Source organism: Nicotiana tabacum, chromosome 22 (genome assembly GCF_000715075.1).
Source record: "Nicotiana tabacum cultivar K326 chromosome 22, ASM71507v2, whole genome shotgun sequence".
Taxonomy (NCBI): Eukaryota; Viridiplantae; Streptophyta; class Magnoliopsida; order Solanales; family Solanaceae; genus Nicotiana; species Nicotiana tabacum.
Window position 1 is genome coordinate 157,807,691 of NC_134101.1, and position 25,167 is coordinate 157,832,857.

Here is a 25,167-nt window from a genome sequence, read left to right on the forward strand (position 1 = left end):
CTCTTATATATCCCTCGAGCTCACTACATCTGTCGATGAACCTCACGAGCTCATCATCCTTCTGCCCCAACTCATCTCTAAGGGAGTGGAAATTACCATCCGCACCAAATCGGGCACGCATCATACGGTACTTTTCACGATACCGACGATACTTCAAAACTATCTTCTTGAAAACCGCCTTCCGCTTCTCCTATCAGTGGGCACTCTCGATCTCCAAATAAGAGTCTAAAAAGAAAAATAGTCGAAAAGAGTCAGTAAGAATAAAAGGAGAAGAGACAAGGAACAAAAATAAGGATACCAACTCACCCGCAAAGCCATTCCAGACACGTTCAACGACAGATCAGCATCCTTAAATGACTGTAGAGTCCTGTTATTAGTACCAGAGCAAAGAGGGACCAAATAGGGGATCACGCTCTCCGTGTTGGCTAGCAGGTTACAGTCCAGAGGAATGACTATCGAATGAGAAGATCTATCTGTTCTCACCTCGATCCGAGTGAACCCCTCATCAAACATTATCTCCTCTTCGGGGTCGACGTCAGAACTGGATTCATCATCGTCTACGGCCACAGCTCTCTTCTTCTCTTCGGCGTAGGAAGAAACACCAACTCGCTCTGACGTTGATAGTTCGCTCCCCAGAATGACCTCGTTCACCTCTGTTCGCCCTTATCCTTCCACGGCGATCTCCGATAAAAAAAACCACCACATTTGAAGGGGACACAGTCTCCACGTCCAAAATCGTGCCGCCCTCAGGCACAACCGTGGCCAGCCCGGGATTAGCCCTTATTGGCCCTTCGTTCTCAGTTGTTTTGCTGTCAACCTCTATTCTTCGCCTTTTTAACGGAGCCTATTCCTCCTCGCCCTGCGATAACTCATCCACTAAATGAAACCTAAGGAAGCTAGAATCTCCACTAGTAGTGCACCAGCCTGACAGCTAGGTATATACGAGGCCGAGGTCCGAGAAGGAACAACAGTCTGAACGGATTCACCTACAGTCACGACGAGTAGAGGCCTAGTCGAAGCACCTAACTGACAAAAACCGGGAGTATGAGCCCTCGCCCTCCTCGGAGCCCTCCAACCTATCAACAAAGAAAGACGTAAAAAAAGGGGGGAAGAGAAAAGACGATACTAAGGTCGAAGAAATTGAGGTCAAAACAAGATGACTCACTGGTCAAAGAAGGCTTACGACCGAACTTTTTGTTGAACTGCGACCACTCACGAATCCCCACCATACAAGGCAAAATCTGGCTCACCCTATCTCGAATATTGGCAACCAACATAAGAGGCTCCCTTTTGTCTGCACAAAAGAAAATGAAGATCAGTAAGATCGTCGACGAAACCAAACGAAACAAAGAGAATGGTTGATAAAAGTGTTAGTTTATATGACTCCACCAAACTATAGAGTACCTGGTCATCACTGTTGCCATCCTTGAAATTTACCTCATTGTTGTCATCATCTTCATCATCATCTGATTGAGCCATCAAAGCAAATATTGAATCATATTCATTTTCCTCACTTTCAACTACCATCATGGAGCTGTCACTTGCATCAGTTTCATCTTCAGACTCACTAGAGGAGTCTCTCTATGCTGCAAGAGCCTGTTTCACCACATTGTCAGTAGATCTCTTCCTCTTGAGGTCCTTGTCAGGAACCGGGTTCCTCTTGGTTGCTTTCTCAGGGTTGTACTTGGAGTACTCTTGCTTGAGAAGAGGACAGTCTTTGATGAAGTGCCCAGGCTTTCTACACTTATGGTAGAGATCATAGTTCTTTGGTTTGCTAGAGCTGCCCCTTTTCAGTATTCCTCCATTTCTTCTGATCATCTTCTGAAATCTTTTGGTTAAGTAAGTCATGTCACTGTCCTCCTCACTCGAGTCATTGCTATCAGCTTTGAGTACCAGGTTCTTTTCTTTCTTTGGTTCTCTTCTTTCACTGTCTATCTTCCTCTTCATCTCGTAGGTCTTCAGATTTCCAACCAGCTCGTCTATGGTCAGCTCGTGCAAGTCCTTTGCTTCAGTAATAACATTCACCTTGCTTTCCTAAGAACTGGGCAGGATACCGAGAATTTTCCTCACTAGCTTGTTCCTAGGAATGGTTTCACCAAGTGAGTGTAACTCATTTATAATGGAGGTGAATCTTGTGTGCATATCTTGAATAGATTCATCGTCCTTCATCCTAAAGAGTTCATACTCGGTAGTGATCATATAGATCTTAGATTGCTTTACTTTAGTGGTTCCTTCATGTGCTGTTTGCAGAGCTTCCCATATCTCCTTTGCAGTTTCACTAGCAGAAATTCTATTGTATTCATCAGGTCCTATTCCACATACCAAAATCTTTTTGGCACGAAAAGTTTTCTCCACAGCTTTCTTGTCTGCGTCGGTGTATTCATTTCTGTTTTTTGGCATTGAGAATGGAAGTTATGCAAGTGCCTTTGTTGGGATGTAAGGACCATCACATATGACATCCCACCACTCAGAACCTTCAGCCATGATAAAATCATGCATTTTTGTCTTCCACCACCCATAGTATTGCCCATTGAACCTGGGTGGTCTGTACTTAGATTGACCTTCTTCAAAATTTGGTAGAGCAGCCATACGGACCCTTCATAGGTGTTAGCCTGATAGGAGGAACCCGTTCTGATACCAATTGTTAGTTTATATGAGTCCACCAAACTATAGAATACATGGTCCTCTATGAGTTTCCACTGAGAATACTAATGAAACAGTAAGTAAATAAGACACAGGATTTTTACGTGGAAAAATTCCACTCAAGGGGACAAAAACCACGACCTACACTTATAGGCTTTCAACTTCACTAACTTGTAAACACTCTATTACAAGACACTTTGTAATGACTCTATTACAAAGACTTCAACTCAACTAACTTGTGATACACTTACCACAAGCCACTTTGTCACTCACTAGTTACAAAGACTTTAACTTATGACTAACTCTAGTCGCAACACAAACTCAAAAAGTTTCTGATTTTACAAAAGGGTTCTTAAGCAACGCTTCTAGCTAAGCAATTTAGGAATTACAATAAGAAAAATCACAAAGTTACAACTCAACTAAGGACAACAAAATACTAGATTTAGGAACTGGTCCATAGTAGCGTTTAACTTTGTTCTTCAAGCTCTTGAGAATTAAGTTCACTATTTGCAGAAGACTTGAATGCTTGAAGTGAGTTCTCAAGTGTTCAAGTGATGTTTTGTTATAATGATCTTGTTAATACACCTTTGATGACATTACTTGAATGATGTAAGCACTTGGTAAGTCAAAGGCAAGTGACTGCAAAACTGTGCACTGTGTGCACTATTTCTGTGGCAGTCACTTTCCAGCTTTGCACAATTGACTTTCGTACTGCTATCAGGGAAACACAAGGGATCAGGTCCTTGTCTTGTTTCTCTATTTTCTACACTTACAGCAGTTCACATTAGCTGGAGTCTAGGCTGGAATCTGTTCATTTGTAATGTGTAACAAGTGTGCCAGGTTCCCTATCTGGTTCTTGACAGTAAGTTTGTTAGATCATCAAAACATAAGACAAAGACATTAAAAACCCATCAAAAAGTACTCACGAGCAAAATTCCACTCCTCGGGAAATCCACTGGGATTCACCACTACGTGTTCGATCTTGACGTAGAAGAAGTGGAAATTGAAAGGATATTGGCTTTATCGTCCATCTTCACGACCAGCCCCTTGGTCCCACGATGTCGAAGATGCAGCATCGTACCTCTGAGGAAGTTTGGCGCGAAGAGGTGTAGCAAGTGACGAAGTTAAACCCCATGGTTGGCCAATTCGGCCTATTTCGCCAGCATCAGAAAAATCTTCTAGATATACGGGGAAATTTGAGCTGGGCAGACCTGGTAATACGGCAGAACTCCTCCGCCAGTGGAGGAAGAAGAAGAGAGTAGCCTATACGGAATGGGTACGTGTAGAAGGCGCAATACCCCGGTCGATGAACTTGAACCACGTCTCCTTCGGCCGGAATTAGGTCAATTTGGGCAGGAATTTCGTGTTTGACCCTTAGTTCGTCTAATCCGGCCTCGTCTAGTTCGAAGTGTACCGATTCAGGGTCTTCCGTCGGCGTTTTCGAAAAATTCGACCTGGATTTATCCTTACGAGGGATAATCTCATCTACAGTAGGAAAGTTGTCGTTGTCATCAACGGCAGCCATATAGTCCTCATGAGGAGGCACCCTCACTGAAAGCGATATTGGATCAGACGAGACGTCAGAAACATGAGAGGAGGTTGCCATCTTCTGTTAAATGAAGGTATTAAGAATGTGGCCTCAAGGAGAAGGAGGAATTGCAGAAATCTATCGCAAAATCAACAACAAGGTGAAATTGGAATGCAGAAGGGAAAAGAGAATGATGGGAAGCAAAAGCTAGGAAATTGAGAGTGTGTAAAGTGTAACTCAAGGGGTTATCCTCTAGTATTTATAAGAGAACAGGCGCCTGAACCGAAACGCCAACCGTCGGTTGCACAAGAATCGAAATGTCAGAAGCACAGCAAACGATGCGGCGCGTTGGGAAGGCGCATAATGATGATGCCTACAGTAATGATGTCATCATAGGCTGACGTCACAACGAGTTGTGGTTCTCGAAGTGCCACATTGTCACCCCGTACAAACTCCTTTCCCACTCAATCTCGTCCCCCTAAATCTCTCAAGCACGACCAGTGATGTCCGCTCAACGAGACCGACCAAAGGACGACCTCGCTAAGCGGAGGGACTAAACTGTATGGGTCAAAATCAGACTGAGGATTAAGTCGTGCAGAGTTGGGCGAGGAGAGTGATCTGGAAATTGTTGAGTGTGGCGTGGTCGTGGTCAGTCAGAAACCTCATGCGTCGAGTAGCTCGATAACTGGTCGTGGTCGAGGTCGAGCAGCAGAGTCAGAAATAACGGCTAAATTATATCAGAATCCACAAGATGGAATATTTCAGTGAATATTCTCTCTGTTTGTACTTTAGGGTTCCTAGGGAATATCCCATATAAATAGAAAGAAAGAGGGGGAAAAGGAGGAGATTCCATATGATAAGAACACTTGTAAAAGGATAAGCTCTCAGATATAATACAAAGAACTACTTTTCATTAAGATTGATCCTGTTGGTGAACTATTCTATTGTCTTTTCCATCAGATCCAAGAAAATGCATAATATTCTATTTCACTCGTGTCATTCATCCTTGTCAGAGGAAGCAATCCTTCACCCTCTTCAATATTGGGCAAATCTCCACCTATATTTATTGTACTGCCCTTTATTGTTATTTATTGCTTGCTTTTTCTACATAGCATAACACTTGGTTACATTTATTACCCACATCTCATTTTGAATACACTGTTATTCACATCATCCGCTGTAGATCTAGAATTATTAGCTTTAATTAGGTTTGTCCCATCTTGATAAATCATTAATTAGTTTAACCAAGTATTAACTCATTTTTGGTCAAACAAAATTAAGTTAATTTAATTTAATTTAAACTAAAATTTATATGCATCTTTCTTTTAAACTTTTGCACATTTCTTGTAAAAAAAAAAATTAGCAACATTAATCATAAAAGTATTTGTTTAAAGTATCTTTTCTATTCATTGATATTTGTTACCCGTGGACAAAAAAAAAATGTTCCGACCATTAGTCATTATGTAATTCCATTACCACTGAACATGGTAAGTGATATTTATTTCCCAATTGGCTAACACTGACGTTTTTTCCTTTAATTTCCTGAGCCTTGTTTTTAGAATGAAACATCACCAACCTTTAAGTTTGATCCATTTTCTGTTTTTTTTTTTCTTGATTTAATCTAATCTGAAAAGTCAAAATTTATGAAACACGTTCACAAGTTTTAATTGGCTACCCTAAACTTGGTAGTAAAATATACTACTCCACTTTCAAGAGTAATACCAAAAATAACCAAACCGCATAAACCCAAACCAAAAAGTGAATCCGAACCATGCCGAATTTTTCGGTATGGTATTGGTATAACATTTTCTCAAAACAGAGTACCAAACTGCTATAACAATGGGTGAACCGTACACATAATGAGGGGTAGCCTGAAATGCCCTAACAATGCCAAAATGATGTTGACAAATCTCTAACAAGAGACTAGGAGAGGAGAGACCATATACCGATAAAGAAGGGAAGAAAAACACAATATAATAAATATACAAAACTTAGCTGCCTAGGAACATGCTACAGAGCTCTTTAGACAATGGACTATCCCCTGTGCAGTTGGAAAAGAACTCTAAAATACATATATACAAGCATGAACTTGCTGTTCTCTGCTTCAGCGCACCTCAGCGTACAAACTACTCTCGGATTTAGTATAAACAAGCCGCACTACCTGCAAGAACAGGTGAGGTATAAGAATGAATGCCTGAAAAAATGACATGAAACCACTGCCTAAACTGTTAAATTTGTCGGCAAAGTAGCAGTACCAGCAGCTATAGCTTCCTCTCTTGGGTCATCATCTTGGTCTCCAAAAGCCGGGACCTGCACAGCAAAATGACTGAGTTTTGCATAAATATTTCTTTAGAAGAAGAAAATCTTGTTGTTTACTTGCATTGAAAATAAAATAAAAAACAAGCTATAAATAGAAAAGCAACCAACAAAAAAAAAAAAATTGACACACCACTCCTCACACTTCTCTTTGGTCAGAACCTTCACTTGTTTATTATTGTTCAATTCCACAGAGAGAGGTCATATGCTAATTCGAGCCACAATGCTTATATGTTCGTGTTTTCACCATCAACTTCACCCTACCAACTTTATCAGTAAGCTACACTGTAAATGGGTTTTTTGGCTATTTGACTGCAAATGTAGTAAATAAAGTACTTAAGCAGGTGTAAAATCAAGGCCTGCCGCTTAATCTGCCACTTACATCAGTAGTTAGAATAAAGACTTCCTGTTAAGTTTCTGCCAAAGCTTCAAAAGAGAAAATTGATGCAGCGTGCAAGTTATGAACCCCAATGCCCCATCTACCAACTTAAAAGTGACTCACAGTTCCATTGGCAGGTTTGGAGAAAAATTAAATCTGATTGGTCAAAATCACTTAAAACGTGTAGGGTACTTCAAAACAGCATAGCACATGTTTACCAAGATCAGATGACAGTAGTACATTGGAAATAGCGCAATGGTATATTTAGTTTCCACATGGATAAAAGTATTCAACCTCTAGACGTAACCGGAATCGTGCGGTCGGGCGGCGGTCTGTGAGTAAAGAATTCCCTCCGATTCATACCCCGGGGAGGGTAACCCCACCTGTGGCTTGGTAAAGGTGGTTCATGTGGTACAGGGTATGGTTCAGCCGCATAGTGACCTCTGGAGCCATCTGGGTAGCATGGACCTGAAAGAGACAAGCAACAGTGAAACCAGAAGAAATAAAGACAATTCAAATACTTGGCATTCATTGCATGGTGGCAAAGGCCTCACCGGAATAATGGGATGGTGTCATCCAGCTCTCTCCAATTTCACGTTGAGCTGACTTCATTCTATTATGATCCCTCGAAAAACTTCTATTATCTGCATTCTGCATATGGAATACATTGGAATAAGGGGTTGCTGTATCCCTCCGCTGATCAGCCTGAACATAAGAGAACTGATTTGAAGGAGCGGGGTGAGGTGGGCGCAAATGGAAACCCTTGCTAGAAGCCCCATCAGGTGGCGGTACTCCATTTGACAAGCAGAATGGTGGGTGGGAAACAGCTCCATTGCTGGAAGGACGTGAACTAGCAGAGTCAAGCACCTTCAAAGGTCCCTCGGCATGAATCTCTCTGCCATCAGAGGGTTGACAATGAATAGCATCTGAGACTATCGGATGAATTTGAGGAGCTTCACACTGCTGAAAAACAGTTTCCTGCAAGTTGTCTTTAATGTTCTGCAGACCATGAACATTCAATCAGATTCCTGCATCTACAACGCACTAGCTTGATCTAACCAATACGGATTCACTAGAAAATTATTCATAACCAAAGAAAGGACCAAAACAAATGTACCTGTGAACCCACAGAATACTTTGACTGAGCACAACCAGGGTTGGAATTCGATATAGAAGATGAAAGTGGAAAAGAAGATAGTGCAGGCGCAACTGAGGCCGGAGGTGGTGGAGGAGGAGGGGATGTTGGCAAAGGAGGAGATGAGGGGGGGCCATCCCTCGGAAGTGGAGGATGAAAGGAGGCTCCAAGACAGCTCCCATCACCAGGACGTGAAATCTGAGCAGGATTTGTTCCGACACTGTAACTGACAGAAGCAGTTTCACTTTCACACACTGGAGACACATCTTCCATTTCAAGTTCACCATCAACATCTTCCAGGATATGTTTGCGCTTCTCAATAGCCAGGTTGGCCTCCTCTCCGTTGGGTTTTCCAGCAGGGTGTTCTGGAGTGACAGCCTCAAAACTCTCACCATCAGAATCACTTGCTTCTTCATCCTTGAGCATTGCAGGCATACGAAAACCAGGAAGTTGAAAACTTGAATTGCTGATGAAATACAATAAAGTTCAATACAACGATTCCAGACATCTCAAGCGGGAAAAGCCGAAATCATAAAGTATCTTCTTCTACTTTTACCAATAACATCTTCAAAGGGTACTAAAAAACTTACCTTCCATATTCATCAACGAGCATACCCTCCATTTGTCTAATTGGATCATCAAAAGATCTTTCTGTCCTTTCTGTCCTCGTGGGACGGCGAGAGAATGCACGACTCGATGATAAACCACAGAAGGATTCAAGTTCTCGTATGTGGGGTCGAATAACAGACTCTGGAAGAATCTTCCTTTCCTGCCAAACTCTCAAAACCTATCAAGAAACAAGTAAGACAATGAGATCTATGTTTGACCCAACGTTGAAATTTGGGTGTGCAAAAAAAGGAATAAAAAGGGAAACTCTTACTTTCAAACACTGCCTTCGATTTTCCTGAGAACTACTTCCAGGAGGAGCAGTTGCTACTACTAGACGTGGCAATACTCCCTGAATTGCGGAAGGATATATGCCACCAATGTGACCTACAATTACAAATACAAGCAGGGAATAACAGCCTACCAGGAAGAAATGAAGCATACAAGTGCAACGCCACAAAGCAGAAAATACTCATATAATTACCTTTCAATCCTCTGGAAAACTGTGCAATAGAATCAACAAGAAAGAAAAGATCCACCTTTTTATGCAAGCTTGATTCATTTTCTAAGTTTTGCGCAATGATCTCTACAACCTGAATCCATTCAACGCCAAAAGAAAGAGTTAGATTAACTTCATGAAACAGGACAACCATGCATATTAGGAAATAAAAGATACAAATTCCAATATTTCCCAATCCGTCAATAAAAACTCAAAACTTCAAATTCCAAATTCTATTTCCCTTCTTCCAGGACAGGGGGTGGGGAGTGGGGGTGGGGGTAGAGGTAAGGACTTGATCAAATACAGCTAAACTTAGGGCATCAAAACCGAAAATCCCCCCTATTCTGACAACTTACGTCAAGATGAAAGAAAAAAAGAAGCAATTGACCTTAGTTAAAACTAGGAAATTACATTGAACATACATCTAGGAATCCAAATTAGTTCAATATTTGCAGGAAAACGCAGGATACGAATGTTACCCAGGTTCAGGATTATCCTCACCTTACACTACCAGTAGATTTTAGTTTATTTTTCTCAGAAAGGACACATTAAAAACTTTTGATTGCATTTCTCAAATTCTGTCTATACAATATATCACTTGTTAAACTTGAATCACCTTAAACATCTATATTAATCAAACTTCAGCCAGCAAAACAACATAAATGGTCGTCGAATAAATACCATACAATCCTCTTAACTTCATAAACAACCTCCTCTCAGTCCTCACTGTTACTGCATAAACACCACCTCCCCTCCTTGAAGGGAATAAACATAGACCTCCTAGTCTCTTAGGAAAAATAGAACAAAATTATTCTTTCTGCATACTGAGGAGGTGACCTGAAAGCTCATAACTAACACAATAAACGGACAGGATCAAAGCTTAGCAAATTCATATCAATAACACTCTTTCTAGCAGAAGATAAACAACCAAGCAACAAACTTCCTTTTCTGTCAGACCACCTTTTTCCTCACCTGGTGAATCAAGCAGAAAGCCAGATAAACACTAAACAAACAAGCTGACAACTTGTAAACTGCCCAAAACATAGGGAACAAACACATAACGAGCTTGTGAAAGTAGACAAGGGTAGGTTCAAGGAAAACACCATTTTTATTCATCTGAGCTACAGACAGTTATAAGAAGCAGTACAGGGGGAAAAAGGGAACAAATCAAGAAGATTCAGCACATCAGATAACACACCCTAACAAACTATTAAAAACAAAAGTTGTGACGAAAAGTATGTAACACTACCTTAGAAGCAAAACCAAATTTAGCACAGTCTAAAGCAACGCGTGTGGCTCGACCAATGCTTTCTTTTGTCCTTGTTAGTATCCCAAGAGTGGCCTCAAAGGAACCTAAAGCAACATTGGCTTCTCCTCTGCTGCTCAATTTTCCAACAGTCCTTGGCTTGTCATGTAGCTGATGGGACAAGGGACTAAAGCATCCATTACTTACATACACACTACTATCTACAGTAGACATGTTGCAAGTTAAAGTATTGGGTGTAGAAACCCTAGCAAAGGAGTCCATCCCATCAGTAAGAGAGGATGACGAAAGGGTGGCTGAGACAGCTTTATCGCCCAACTGATCATCAGATACAGAGCTCAAACCAGACATGTGCAACTCCTTGAGTGACACGTCCCCAACTTTTTCAGGACTTGAAGATGAGGTCGCACTAATATTCTTTGATGCCGATCCAGCTTCTTTCATATTCATGGACCTAACATGAGGCATGCAAGACAAAATAAACACAAAACCAGCGGATATAGGAACAGAAAAGGAGATACGAAAAAAGAAATGTAGGCTTGACCTGAAAACACCAGGTTCAACAGATTAGGGACCATGAGCAAATAAGATGGAAATTAATAAAAACAAAATTGAGATGGAATGACAGAGATAAATAATTTATGATGGGAAAATACGAAAATAACTTACTCTTCATTGTCTAGACTGCACCCACCTAATGAAACTTGGCATAAACTGTTATTTTTACCACATTCAGCCTCCGCACTACCGAAACCCATAATGTCACCTTTTCCCGGTGAACTTGTTATTACCTCATCATTAGATCCACAATCAGCAGATTTCCCTGAAACTTCAGAAATTGGATCTTCTAAATGTCTTTCTAAATCAGCAACTTCATTTTCACAATTTTCATCAGATGGCATGACTGGCCCTGGTGAGGAATGTTGACATTTGAAGGTATCCTGCAACTCGCTATCTGACTTGGCACTAGCAGAATGTGCAAGAAAAGCGCTAGAAGGGCAGTCATTTGATGACTTCACTCTTTCAGGTGTCCGTATAGCAGCGTCCAAGACTTCACATTTATCTTCACAGGACACCTTTGCTGCGCTGTCATCCAAACCTAAAGGGGTAATAATAGCTGGCACCTCTGATAAATGTTCCAGGCCTTCCCCAGCTACCAATGCTTTAGCACTCACCATAAATTGAGTAGCATCTTCATGTACAGCACTAGCTGGGCTCCCCATTCCACCCACATCAGAGTTGTTCTCAAGTTTAATCCCTTCAGACAGCTCAGAGTAAACCTCCTTGGAACTCGAGCAACATCCATTCATAGATGTCTTCATTCCACAAAGCCCATCCACATCTTTTTTGTCATCATCATCAGCATAAGCTGACATGGCCTCCAAGGCACGATGAAGTCGTTTTGATGGGGGTAAAGCAGATTCACCATCCAGCGAACCACCAAACTGTTTCCGAATTTCCCAAAATGGTGGTCTCATTGGAGAACATTTCTTAGACGGGGATGAATCATATGCATCACTTTTAACAGAATTAGAGGTCTGAAGGAAAAAACCATCTCCCCCAGGTACCTGTTCCGAAGACTTGTCAGAGGCTCCTGGCGATTTCGCCTCACTCCGCACCTCATTATCTAACACCTCCCCTTCAGGTGCTGATCTACCCATACGCGCCCTGGCTCTCTTAAGCGGTGGTAAGTGCTCATCACCATCTTCTTTCAATTCCTTGGAATTTTTTTCATCAGATCTCACAGGGTCACTTGGCAAGACATGTGCAGTTCTAGTCGTCAGTGTCTCAGGAGCTGTTTCTTTGTCTAAACCAACAGTGGACTCGGTTAAATCTGTGCGCAGTCTCTTTCTGTTTGGCTTCCGTTTCTTCTTGAGTATTACGGCACTACTTTGGAACTCAAGTCTCTGACTCAACTCAACCTCCGATTCACACTGCACAGCACACCTATACACAGGTTTACAACCAGATTCCACACTGCTGCCTTCATTTAAGCTCAAGCTGCCAGAGTCAACAGTAGCAATTTCAGAATCACTCTCTTCCATGCTGCCATTAGAAACAAAAGCAGGTTGTTCCATATCGTTCCTATCTAAACAATTTGATGGCTTTTCATCCATTTTATTCCTTCTCACAGATCTATCCCTTACTGTATTAGCACCATATCCTGCATGGAAAGAGGGAAATGCACGATTTTGAATTATTTCAGGATCGGTTCTCAAAGAACTTCTCAACCTACGTTTAGGTGGAGCCCTTCTCTCTATATCACCATTTCTTAACCTTTCACCAACAGTTTTCCTCCGGGTAGAATAAGTCTTTGCAGCTGGCATATCCATTACCTCCACATTTGAAAAAGGATCAACTGACATCATTTCACCATCCTGGGAGGCATCGTCCTCGTCCTTTGCAGCAACTGCACCAACCTCATTTTCAGAGTCTGGTTCACTTTCATCTCCAAGGTTCTCTTTTGAAGAAGATTCAAGCGTGTTAAGAGCTTCACCCTCGAAATGAGTTTTGGTCAATTCAACAACCATGGTGTCACTCCTAACAGCAGCTTCATTGGTAGAATTACAGTTGACAGGTTGCTCCTTTTTCAGCTTCTCAAAGCAATCAATAATCTCATTCACAGCACGAACAAAATCAGCACCTTTTCCACGACGTTTAACAAAAAGAGATTGTTTCTTCTCTTCGGTAAATGCTTCGACATCCACAGGATTGCAGAAGGCTCTGAATTCAGAAAATAATTACCAAATATCAAAGCCATGGAATCAAAGACTAGAAAATAAATGATGTCACACATGCAAAGTTTTCAGACAAACCAGAATTAAAAGGCAACACTGCTCCAACAGTAAGGGAATATAAAAGAAACATATGCTATTACTTTCATATGGTAAAAAAAATGGGGATAGTCGTCGAAAAACCTCAGTTTTATTCTAGCTCCTTAGCTAAAAATAGAGTTAGATTATTGTCAGTAAAAACTATCTCCTAACATATTTAGCTCCCAATACACCAAAAAGAGCAATGAATCAAGAATTGTACTAAGTGGTGTATCTGTAAGATAATACCATCCTCGAATTCCTGACATACAGTAGACATCCACAAAACATTATTTTTCTTAATTTCAAGGTATATATTCTTAATTCTAAAGTGTGCTTCAACAGTGAATGCATCTAGTGATGATCACTATCTTACCAAAAACATAGATAATACTGCTAAGAAACTTAAGCAAGGAGACTTGATTAAAAAAAAAAATCTTAGCAAGGAGACAACTTCATTCAATCAAGTTAGTAGATGAAAGAGGTTCAACCACACAGAAGTGACCAAGGATTAGAAGAAAAAATAACATTTCACGGTAAAGAAATAGAGCACTCACATTTGTTGGGTTCCAAAAAAGTAAACTAACACTTTCTTCCGGTCTCTCGAGTAACCCCACTTCTCTGGCTCACTCACCTGCCATAAGCAACAAAAGCATGTTTAGGCTTCTTTTTCCCGTTCTCACATCTGTTAATCAAATGACGGGCTTCTTTTTCCCGTTCTCACATCTGTTAGTCAAAAGCATGTTTAGGCTTCTTTTTCCCGTTCTCACATCTGTTAGTCAAATGACGGGCAAAGAAAATAGATAGAAAGCGGCAAGGTGCTTCCAGCCATCATGTGAAAACACATAATTAAGATGAATCTTATAAAAGAACACTTCTTTGGATAAGTAACTTATTAAACAGAGGTCTTTTATAACTGAGAAATCACCAAGGCCAGGGCACACGGATAGAAACTCAGTGGATTAAGGGCCCGCCCTCTATCCTTCTCCAATAAATACCGAGCTTCTGCCTATGGCAGGATTCAAACCCGTGAACTTACTAAATAGAACATTAACTAGTCTGTTTGCAACGTCAAGAGAAAATGTAAGGACAAAATTATTCGTTATATATGTCTTACAGAAAAAGCCCATAAATTGAGCTTAATCGATGATATTCGTGCAACATAGGATATTAATTCCTGCATTACTTACAAGACAGTCCCAGTTATTGCTAGAAAGTATACACTAACAGATGTTGCTAGTAATATTAAAGGTAACCTCTTGACTATCTAGTCCTCTGGCATTGAAATGTTTATTAGAGTTTAAGTTGCAATTTATAAAAACAAAACAAAAGAAAAAAGTAACATAAACCAATGAATAAACAGATTATTCCATAAATAGACAGTCTTTCACTAGATAGGCCACTATATGTGCTTGTTAAACTTACTTGATGGCAGCATTCCCAAGGGTGTGGCCTAGTGGCCAACCAAGTACGTGCATACCTTGAAAATAAAGGATCATTCCAAGTGGAGACTGAGAAGAGACATAAAACACTAGGTGATATTTTTTAATCTACCTAACCTTAGTGGCCAGAGTTACTCAATACATGTACTAGTAGAAGGCAGCATTAACAGGTGGAATCGTTAAGGTGTGCCCTAGATGGGCCAGGTACCACCGTTATAAAAAAAAAAAAAAAAGGAAAACAAATTAACATGATGGTTGTGCAGTTTTTCTTTCTTCTCTTTTCTTTTTCCCCTTTTGTTTGAGGGGTAATTACGACATTTTACACTTACTAAAAGTGTGTATACAAGCATTTGCTGTTAAAAGCACAATTACGCCCAAAAACTATTGTGTCAAACATACTTTTGTTGTTACTAAATACTCCCTAGCTCCAGTTCATAACTATTTCCTTATTAGTTTAGCTTGTTCAATAAAAACGGCATATTTCTATAATTAAGAATAGCTTAACTTTAAACTTCTCATTTTACCTTAATGAAATGTTGTTGAGCCAAACAAACGTTAAAGTATGCTGAAGACCACAAGTTATGGCATATTAAAGACCACAAGTTTTAAAACTTGTTAACTTCTCTTTTCTTAAACTCTGTAAGAGCCAAACTCACATAAAAGTTTTACAAGATACTTTTAAGTTTTAGCAATACTGATCAGGTAAATTTTCGATCGGAGCTTTATTTTCAAAGCATAGACCAATCAATATGGGAAACTACTAGTGAGCTAATATGTCTCCAGATGACAATGTACACACCCTACTTGACTATTTTAGACGATAAATTGCACACAGATGAGTAAACTCTATGATGTACCATACTACAGTAACCTGTTAAAAAGAAAATTCTATGCTATAGTACTGTGGTCAAAGATTAAAAAATCTGCGAAGCGACATCAGAAGCACCTTTTAGTTAAGTAGCTAGGAGATTAGTTCTTATTTGCAATAACAGTGGCATTTGGGGCACCTTGTGGCACCTCCACCATATACCTGTTATATTTTACCAACACAAATTCGGATAACTTCACTGACCACGACTTACATAACATATATCAAGTAAAAATTCATCAATCAAGCTTAAAAGCTTTCAAACTTTTATTATTCAGATGCAAAAATGAAAATTTAAGTTCCCATTCAAAAACCAATTGCCAATTTTCTTATGCTATATTTCAATTTCCCACACTCTATACCAAAAATGTTCATCAATAACATTTTCTTAACCATTATAGTACCGTTTGCTAATCACACTTAGTGTTCGGTGACAATTTAGAAAGACAGACTCTACGTGCGCCGTAGCGTGTGCACAAAATCGACACCTAAATGAGGCAAAACACCGCCTGCTTTTCACCAAACTACAGGGTGTATTCAAGCCTCAAAAATGCCTTGAACAACGAATGGTCGACATTCTCCTACCCTCGCTACTTCACCCAATGACTCTAATAAATATTCACCCTAATTTTGCTTGTAGAGATTTAGTGCCTACACAAGCATATGTACTACCTCTGATTCAATGTTTTAGAGGCTAAGCTGAGGGGAAAAGTGTACCGTATCTCCAATGAGGCATGCTATTTTTCACCATGAGGAACAACTTCAAACCCCTACGACTTAGCATACATAAGTTTTTTTACTTTTGGCCCTCGACTTTGAAAAGGGGCTCAATTTATAAGGAATAATAGAGTTCACAATCACCTATTTCAGTTTCTTCGTTGATATGAGGTAACAAAAGTCATTGTCGTTTCACAGCTATAGAGAGGATAATGTAAGTTAAGACTGTCTAGACCAAATAAGCCAAAAATGGAAGAGCTTAAATCTAATACACTTACAAATGGTTCATTTGATTTCATCACTTTTTTACTGGAGTCTTACCCGAAAAAAGACTTTCGAGGCCACTATTCTTAGGAAATGATGCAAAGTTTAAGCACTCCTAATGGTAATTATCTATAAAGAGACACAACCACAATGTCTCAAACCAGCAACGAATATAACCTGATGCTTAAAAGAAATTTTCATCCACATAGCAAATCAAGCCTCCGTGCTCTTTATTTCACAATTCTACTCATAATGATCATAGGTAAATTCATTACCTTAGTATTGCTTTTGTGTATCTTTTACATTCCACTACTAATGTCATTAATATCTTGAAAGTTCTACAACCAAGAGAACTAGAGATTGGCCAATTATGACAACACGTGTGCCCCATGAAATCAGGATACTAGCTCTCTAAAACAATTCAACAAATGCACCAAAATAAAGAGACAGCAAGAACGAGAAATGAAACCAAATTAATCAGTCACCCCCAAACCAATTAAGCAAACATGATTTAATTTATAGTCAGATACGTTTTTTTAGCTAATTCATATTAAGATCATTTGAATGAGCAAATAATATATCAGTCTACATAAAGGTTGGCTCATGGCGCACTTAAGCCCTTTTGCTACGTGCATAACAGGTTGAGCGGTTCGGAAAACAAGATTAATTCGCGCGTCAGTGCAGTCACCCGTGTGCAGGGCATAAACCTCAAAACCAATGGGTAGTTCAGAACTATCGCCGATTTCAGTTTCCTCGTTGAATGTTTGATAATAAAAATCATTATCATTCATTGCTTTAGAGATGGTAATGTAAGTCAGGACTTTCTACACCGGCTAGCCAAAAATGAATGAACATAAATCAAATACACCTAAAACTGATCTGTTTCGATAACATAATTTTTTTTTACTCGAGTCTCATTCGAAAGAAAACTTCCAAGGCCACCTACTTTTTGGAAACAATGCAAGTCCAAGCACGTCAAATGATAATTATCTATATCTATAAAGAGACAAGCGCAAGCAGTGTTATAAAAAGCACAAAAAAATTCTAAGGTTTGTTGGGGATTTAAGCGCAAAGCACGAATAAAGCGTGGACTTTAATGAAAAAAGGCGCAATTGGAGAAAAAGTAAAAATATATGTAGTCCAAGACTAATAATTATAAGCATGAACAACAAATATATGGACAAAGAAATTTAAAAAAAATTACAATAAAGTGAAATATCTATTGTTTAATGTCGCCTTTTCAGGATTACACTCACTAGCAAGGAAAAGTATGCCTTAGAGCCTTGATGCGACATTAAAGCGCGCTTATGCGACACTAAAATGCCCACAAGGCGAGGCGAAGCGCTCAACATATTCCGCTTCAGGGCTTAAGCGCGCCTTTGACAATACGGGCGCAATGTCTCAAAACAACAGCAACTATAACCTGCTGCTCTAAACAACTTTTCATCCACATAATACAAGATTGCTTAAGCAAATCAATGTCTTTTTCCTTTCACATTTCTACTTAACGGTCTAAGGTAAATTCATCATCTTAGTAATCTTTTTGTGTATCTTTTACCTTTAATTAATAATGTCATCAACAACCAAGAGGCTTTGACATTAGCGAATTATATTGTCAACATGTGTGCCCCATGTAATTACCTTTTCCTTGGATACTAGAACTCCAAAAGAATTCAACAAATACACCAAAAGAATCGAGATAATAAGAATGAGAAATGAGGCTAACTAAACAACCATCATCAAAGCAATTGAGCAAAAAACAAGTTAATTTAGAAGTTTTTTTGCTTCCTGCATCCTTATTAGTAAAAAAGGGGCTCTTCAACCAAGAAGGCATTCTGGTAGGAAGGCCGACCACTACATAAGTCTCCATCCGTCCAAGAGAACTCTACCCCAGCCTCACTCAGACAGCGTACTATCCTAGACCTCTGTCTATCTAGACATTGATAGAAATTCATAGTTCTAGTACTTGCATTGAGGGAGTGGTAAATTGAATTTTCGTAATTAAGGACCTATCTATTGTTTTTGGTGAATATTTGGTGCATACACAATGGGCATATTAGTCCATATGATTAGATGGTATCCGTAGACAGTGTACTATCCTAGACCTCTGTATATCCGCACATTGATAGAAATTCATAGTTCCAGTACTTGCATTGAGGGAGTGGTAAATTGAATTTTCGTAATTAAGGACATATCTATTGTTTTTGGTGAATATTTGGTGTACACAATGAGCATATTAGTCCATGTGATTAGATGGCATCCATAGCAAACCATTTTTTGCATAAATTGTCTGCCTTTTTCCTATACTACTTGTATGATAGTATTTCCTCGCAACATCATTACATTATTTCTTTTCAAAGAATGACAATCTAAATTCTATTCCACTTGAATGCCAGTGCTGTCAGAGGCTCATTTGAGATGCGCTTGAGACATGAAGCTCAGATAAGCTCGGGATAGGCGCTTCGCCTCACATAGGTTACACCTCAGTGTAGGCAAGGCACTAAGGCATGTGCCTCATTGCCCATAAGCTCTATCTTGAATAGGCTAGTACTAAATAATGAATGTGATTTGCAAAAACACATTAGTTGTTAAGAAAATCATTATGAGTAAAGTTGTTACTTATTCTTGCATTACATATATGTTTTTATTTTTTCTTCATCGAGCCTTTTTTAACTAAAGCCCACACTTCAATTTCCCTTTACGCTTAAAGCCCCATAGACCCGGAGAGCTTTTTAACGCTTTCGCCTTTACCAACACTGTTGAACGCCTTGTACTTTAATACTTGGTCGTTTGTTCCTAGATCCTTCCCATTCTTATGTCATTCAAAGCAAGGGTCAGGGACAAAGTGGAACAACAAGCATCATTTTCACCAAAAAGTCTTGATGCACCGTATGGAAAATAGAGGCAATCATGCAATATAACTAGATTGGTGACTTACTACCCAAAGGCTACGTAATACTTGTTATATTTCTCAGTCGGTGAAAATGTACAATAAATGCCCTTTGTAAACACTATACAACTCTTTTCTTTTTTCCTTCTCAAATTCACAATAGGGCAGGATAAGAGAATTAAACTTTTTAATGCTTTTAACTTGTTAAATAGCAAATGATTCATTTTCTCGATTAGATTAGAGAACAAATTTTGCGATTACATAATCGTCTAACAAGGATAATTTGACTAGTTCACCCCTTAATTCCCAACTAAAAGAAAAAGATAGCAACCTCAACTTATTTAAAGTGAATCATCACTTCCAAATACTAATTATTGAAATTTTCATAACCTCTGAATTATTCTATGTGCACTAGTCTCAGTTTTGCCTATGTTATTCTAAGAGCACTAAATTCAGCTTCGCCTTGTGTTATCCGAAAGTTGATATTGAACTCCTTTTGGTTGGGTACATCTACACCTAAATGATAAGATCAGTAAATGCAAAAGGATTCATTTTAACAATCAAAAGAAAGATCTATAAATGCAAAAGAAGAATGCCAAATACAACTGCAACAACCACTTAATATATGAGAAAGCAAAGTCAATAACGACATTAATCTAGGCTATTTTATAATCATCTCAATCTTTATTTGGCATAGTCCAGATAGGTACATGCACCATACAAGCTTTTGCACTAAACCAGCCAAATTCTTCATTTCTGCTACTTCACTGATTTTGCATATTTATTTAGGAATGATAGCATGTAAGTGAGAGCAACTATTGTATGACTTATTGGTGTAGGTTCCTATAAAAAGTGAGAGTTTATTACCATATAAAGGCACATTTCCACTTTAAGTCCACTAATCTCATAAATAAAAACCATAGTTCCTAAGATTCAGCAAAATTATGATTAAAATGTAAGTTCAAAATCAATTTAAATTCCTGACTCAAATGCAAACGTGTAGTTTTAAGTGTAAATTCAAGTTTTGCGGCCATCTTCCCTATACTAGATTTCTAATTTCTTATCACCAATAGCAACACACTAATTATAATTACGATGATTGGTTAAGACTTAATACATATTTTTCCAGCTATACTAACAACTAATGCACGGGTTTGAGTCAACCGCAACTAGGCAACCGCAAGAAAACACGAGTATATGACAAATGACAACTAGTACGAACGAATACATAGGACAAATTAGGATAAAAGACAGGTATGCAATGATCAACTTAAATTTCTTATTCAAGTACAAATATGCAGTTTTAACTTTCAAATTCAAGTACCGGCTTTCAGATATGAATTCTACTTTCCTCCTACAGTCCTACTAGTTTTAAAGAATCAAAGATAAACCGTTGATTAAGATAGGCAAAACCAGTGTTATTGGAAGTCATCAGTTATCGCTTAAGGCGATGAAGCAATGTGAAGCGAAGAGTGCTTGCTACAGAGGCGAATCAATGGGCTTCAAAGAAGTTTGCTCTTCATATAATGGCACACAGTTCTCCCAATGAGATGCGCACAATTCTTTAAATATCAACTTTAAGGAGTTGGATTAATATCAGTGTTGTAATATATTGGATGGATTGTGAATTTATTTATTTTAATTGAAATTTGAATATTATAGTACTAAATTCACATATGTTTGGTATTTTTTAATCTGTTACAAAATTGTGCATTTCACTTTATTAAGAACTCGCTTTTCGTTTCAAGCTTCGTAGATATTGTCACTCTGGACGAAACTTCCCACTTGCACCAGGGTTTTCTCACTTTTTATTTGTTTCATCTCTTCATCTTTTCTGACCCGTCTCTCTTTATCAAGCAATGTACCCATCCTTGCTGGATTTGGCACAAATCCCATATCATAATGCAATACGGTATAACTCAAAAGAAGGTGAAGCTATGCAACACATGTTTTATTCAATTAAACCTTCAAGCTAGCGTGCTTAAGTTCAAGTGGTAAAAATAGGTAGTGTTGGTGCAGTCCAAAGAAGAAGCAAGACCGTAGTAAAGGAAAAACGTAGAAGAGGGTCAGAGAGGAAACAAACAAGAGATATAAAGAGAAAGAAAGACGGTTCAAGGAATCAATATAGCTCAATCAAGAAAAAAATATTCATTTATTCATGAACATTGGAACACTTAGAAAACACCTATGCAAATGGAAATAGACTAGACAAAACTTGAGACCCTGAAATGAGATAATTTCCAAATTAAATTTCACAAATATCAAACTGACTTACAGCCAACCGTATTAGATTTCACAGTTATCGCTTAAGGCGATGAAGCAATGTGAAGCGAAGAGTGCTTGCTACAGAGGCGAATCAATGGGCTTCAAAGAAGAGTGCTTCACAGTTATCGCTTAAGGCGATGAAGCAATGTGAAGCGAAGAGTGCTTGCTACAGAGGCGAATCAATGGGCTTCAGAGAGGAAACAAACAAGAGATATAAAGAGAAAGAAAGACGGTTCAAGGAATCAATATAGCTCAATCAAGAAAAAAATATTCATTTATTCATGAACATTGGAACACTTAGAAAACACCTATGCAAATGGAAATAGACTAGACAAAACTTGAGACCCTGAAATGAGATAATTTCCAAATTAAATTTCACAAATATCAAACTGACTTACAGCCAACCGTATTAAATTTCACAGTTATCGCTTAAGGCGATGAAGCAATGTGAAGCGAAGAGTGCTTGCTACAGAGGCGAATCAATGGGCTTCAAAGAAGTTTGCTCTTCATATAATGGCACACAGTTCTCCCAATGAGATGCGCACAATTCTTTAAATATCAACTTTAAGGAGTTGGATTAATATCAGTGTTGTAATATATTGGATGGATTGTGAATTTATTTATTTTAATTGAAATTTGAATATTATAGTACTAAATTCACATATGTTTGGTATTTTTTAATCTGTTACAAAATTGTGCATTTCACTTTATTAAGAACTCGCTTTTCGTTTCAAGCTTCGTAGATATTGTCACTCTGGACGAAACTTCCCACTTGCACCAGGGTTTTCTCACTTTTTATTTGTTTCATCTCTTCATCTTTTCTGACCCGTCTCTCTTTATCAAGCAATGTACCCATCCTTGCTGGATTTGGCACAAATCCCATATCATAATGCAATACGGTATAACTCAAAAGAAGGTGAAGCTATGCAACACATGTTTTATTCAATTAAACCTTCAAGCTAGTGTGCTTAAGTTCAAGTGGTAAAAATAGGTAGTGTTGGTGCAGTCCAAAGAAGAAGCAAGACCGTAGTAAAGGAAAAACGTAGAAGAGGGTCAGAGAGGAAACAAACAAGAGATATAAAGAGAAAGAAAGACGGTTCAAGGAATCAATATAGCTCAATCAAGAAAAAAATATTCATTTATTCATGAACATTGGAACACTTAGAAAACACCTATGCAAATGGAAATAGACTAGACAAAACTTGAGACCCTGAAATGAGATAATTTCCAAATTAAATTTCACAAATATCAAACTGACTTACAGCCAACCGTATTAGACACACTAGCAAATTAGCTGCTCACTCTCTCTTAAGGCTGTAAGACTATTAATACACTCCACCTCAAAAGACAGTGTGGAGAAATAAGAACATATTCGAACAGCCGAAACTCACTACAACAAGATAGGAGGAGCAACAAAAGGTAGGATTAGGAAGTCTTAGGTCAAGTTCCCTGCTCCCCTGCTTTTGACACATCATGTCAGACATCATCTTACAAGATCTTCACATGTAGATCAGCCAATGCATCATAAACTGGTGGTTCAAAAAAATGTATATTTTCACATCAAAACGAGTTTTCTGTTGCTATATCATTCCAGAGATCCCAATAGAAACATATTCTAGCTAAAATTCAACTTAGCGAAGCTGTCTAAATCCTCATGGAGCTCTAATGCCAATCTAACTACCAAAGAAACTCACTTTACTTGAAAGAATTGAGATATTAGATTGTGAGATTAGATAGTTATTAGATATGACTAATAGAGGAGATTTTTATGAAAACAATACTTATCTTTTTAATTCAAAAATTACTTTATGATTTTTTAGTTGAGCCCATCAAACTTGACAAACTAGGCAAACTTATTTCTTGATCCTTTTCTTGCTCTGAATTGTTCTGAATTTTTCATTCAAACCGCAGAAAGAGGAACAAAAAGGAGGAACAGAAAACATAATCCCCCTCCGTTTCAATTTATGTATCTTACTTCCAAAAAAACTGTCACATTTCTAAAATCAGTAAGTTTTTTATTCTTACATTCCCATTTAACCTTAATGACACACTTATAGGAATGACATGACACAATTAAGACTACAAGATTCAAAAGGTACTTCTGATATGTTATACACACCTTTGGTTTAAGGCTACAAAATTCAAAAATCTTCTTTACATGCTTAAATTTCGTACCACGTCAAACTAAGACACAAAACGAGGTGGAGGAAGTAACATTTATCAGTGCTGTCTGGCTAGAACAGACCGCAAAGGGGATAATTCAGCAAATATTTTTACCCCGAACTGATTCGACAGACATATAATTTCAAAAAATATCTCTCCGCAGAATTTATAAAAGGATAGAATAATACAAAATTTCCACAGAACACCTGTTACTGATCCCAAAAAAGACACAAATATTGCCAAGGAAATTATAAGATAAACTCAAATTCAAGCTTCCAACTCCAATAGTGTGATATACAAGCCAATATCAAGAATTCACTACCTAAAGCAATAATTCTAACGGAGCGAAGAATCAGAGTTTAACAAGAAAAGGCAGATCAAAATTTACGGGATATTTAACTTCTGGTTCAGGGAATATCAACATGATAAACTAAGCATACGGCCAAATAGTGAACTCACAAAATTTCAACCCAAGACTTCTTATTTTGATGAAGGTGGTGTCTGTGCCAGCTTGCACGAACCTAGACATTCCATCGGACTCCCACAAACACACGTACCAAGTAACTCTGGGCACCAATGCTCAGGTGTATAGGGAACAAATCAATTAATATTTTTTCCCTCAGCTGGGATTTAAACCTCATTTTTACCATTTTTAACTACAGTGTTTTTTATGAATCATTTTTAACTACAGTGTTTTCGCATTTTCCATAGCTTGAATACCCTAATCTAGTAAGAAAATGTGCATTTTTTTATAAAACCATCAGATCCACGACTTACAACTGTTATAAAGAGACCCAAGCACTAATCTCATGAAAACAAAGAAAGAACAACAAATACCAAAAGTGCCTACCCACAAAAGTAAGGGAAAAGAAAATGGAAAGTAAAAAAGGAGAAAAACATTCACATACCGTAGCAGGCCATGCCGGAAAGCCTTTAACCTTAGCAAGCACAAGATCACCGACTTTCCACTGACGGCAAGCGGCAGCGGCAGCCGCTGCTTTACTTGTACCTTTTCTTCGACTGGGCGCCATAGAAAGCTAACCAATCAAAGCAGCGAAGGAGCAAATTTTCAAGGGATTCCTGAACGTAAAGGAACCAAAACCACCCACTTGTCCACACAATTTGATAAGTAGATTCCGAGGCATTGATTGATAGGTCATACACAATTTAATAACAGAAAATTCACGAATTGAGAAAACCCTAACCCTACAGCTACAGACGAGAGAAGCAAAGGGTAGAAGAAAGAGAGTGTGGAATTAGCGGTGGGCTTTAAAACCCTAACCCTAATGTTACAGAGAGGAGAGAGGAGAGAGGGGGACAAAGGGGTAGAGAGTTTTATGGCGAAAGGAACACACATGAAAAAAAAGGAAGTGTA

The 25,167-nt window shown here is 38.6% G+C and overlaps 1 protein-coding gene across 1 annotated transcript; it reads right to left on the reverse strand.

Annotated features, from left to right (window-relative positions):
* Positions 1-5,930: 5,930 nt before the first annotated feature.
* LOC107809062 (protein HUA2-LIKE 3) lies at positions 5,931-25,167 on the reverse strand. Its single transcript, XM_016633653.2, has 12 exons — positions 24,701-25,167; positions 13,741-13,817; positions 11,040-13,094; positions 10,356-10,824; positions 9,092-9,200; positions 8,882-8,994; positions 8,592-8,788; positions 7,984-8,467; positions 7,421-7,865; positions 7,161-7,334; positions 6,427-6,481; positions 5,931-6,332 (listed from the first exon to the last, which is right to left on the reverse strand). Exons 1-11 carry the CDS (start codon positions 24,821-24,823, stop codon positions 6,456-6,458), a joined length of 4,272 nt encoding a protein of 1,423 aa, XP_016489139.2. The 5' UTR covers positions 24,824-25,167; the 3' UTR covers positions 5,931-6,332; positions 6,427-6,455.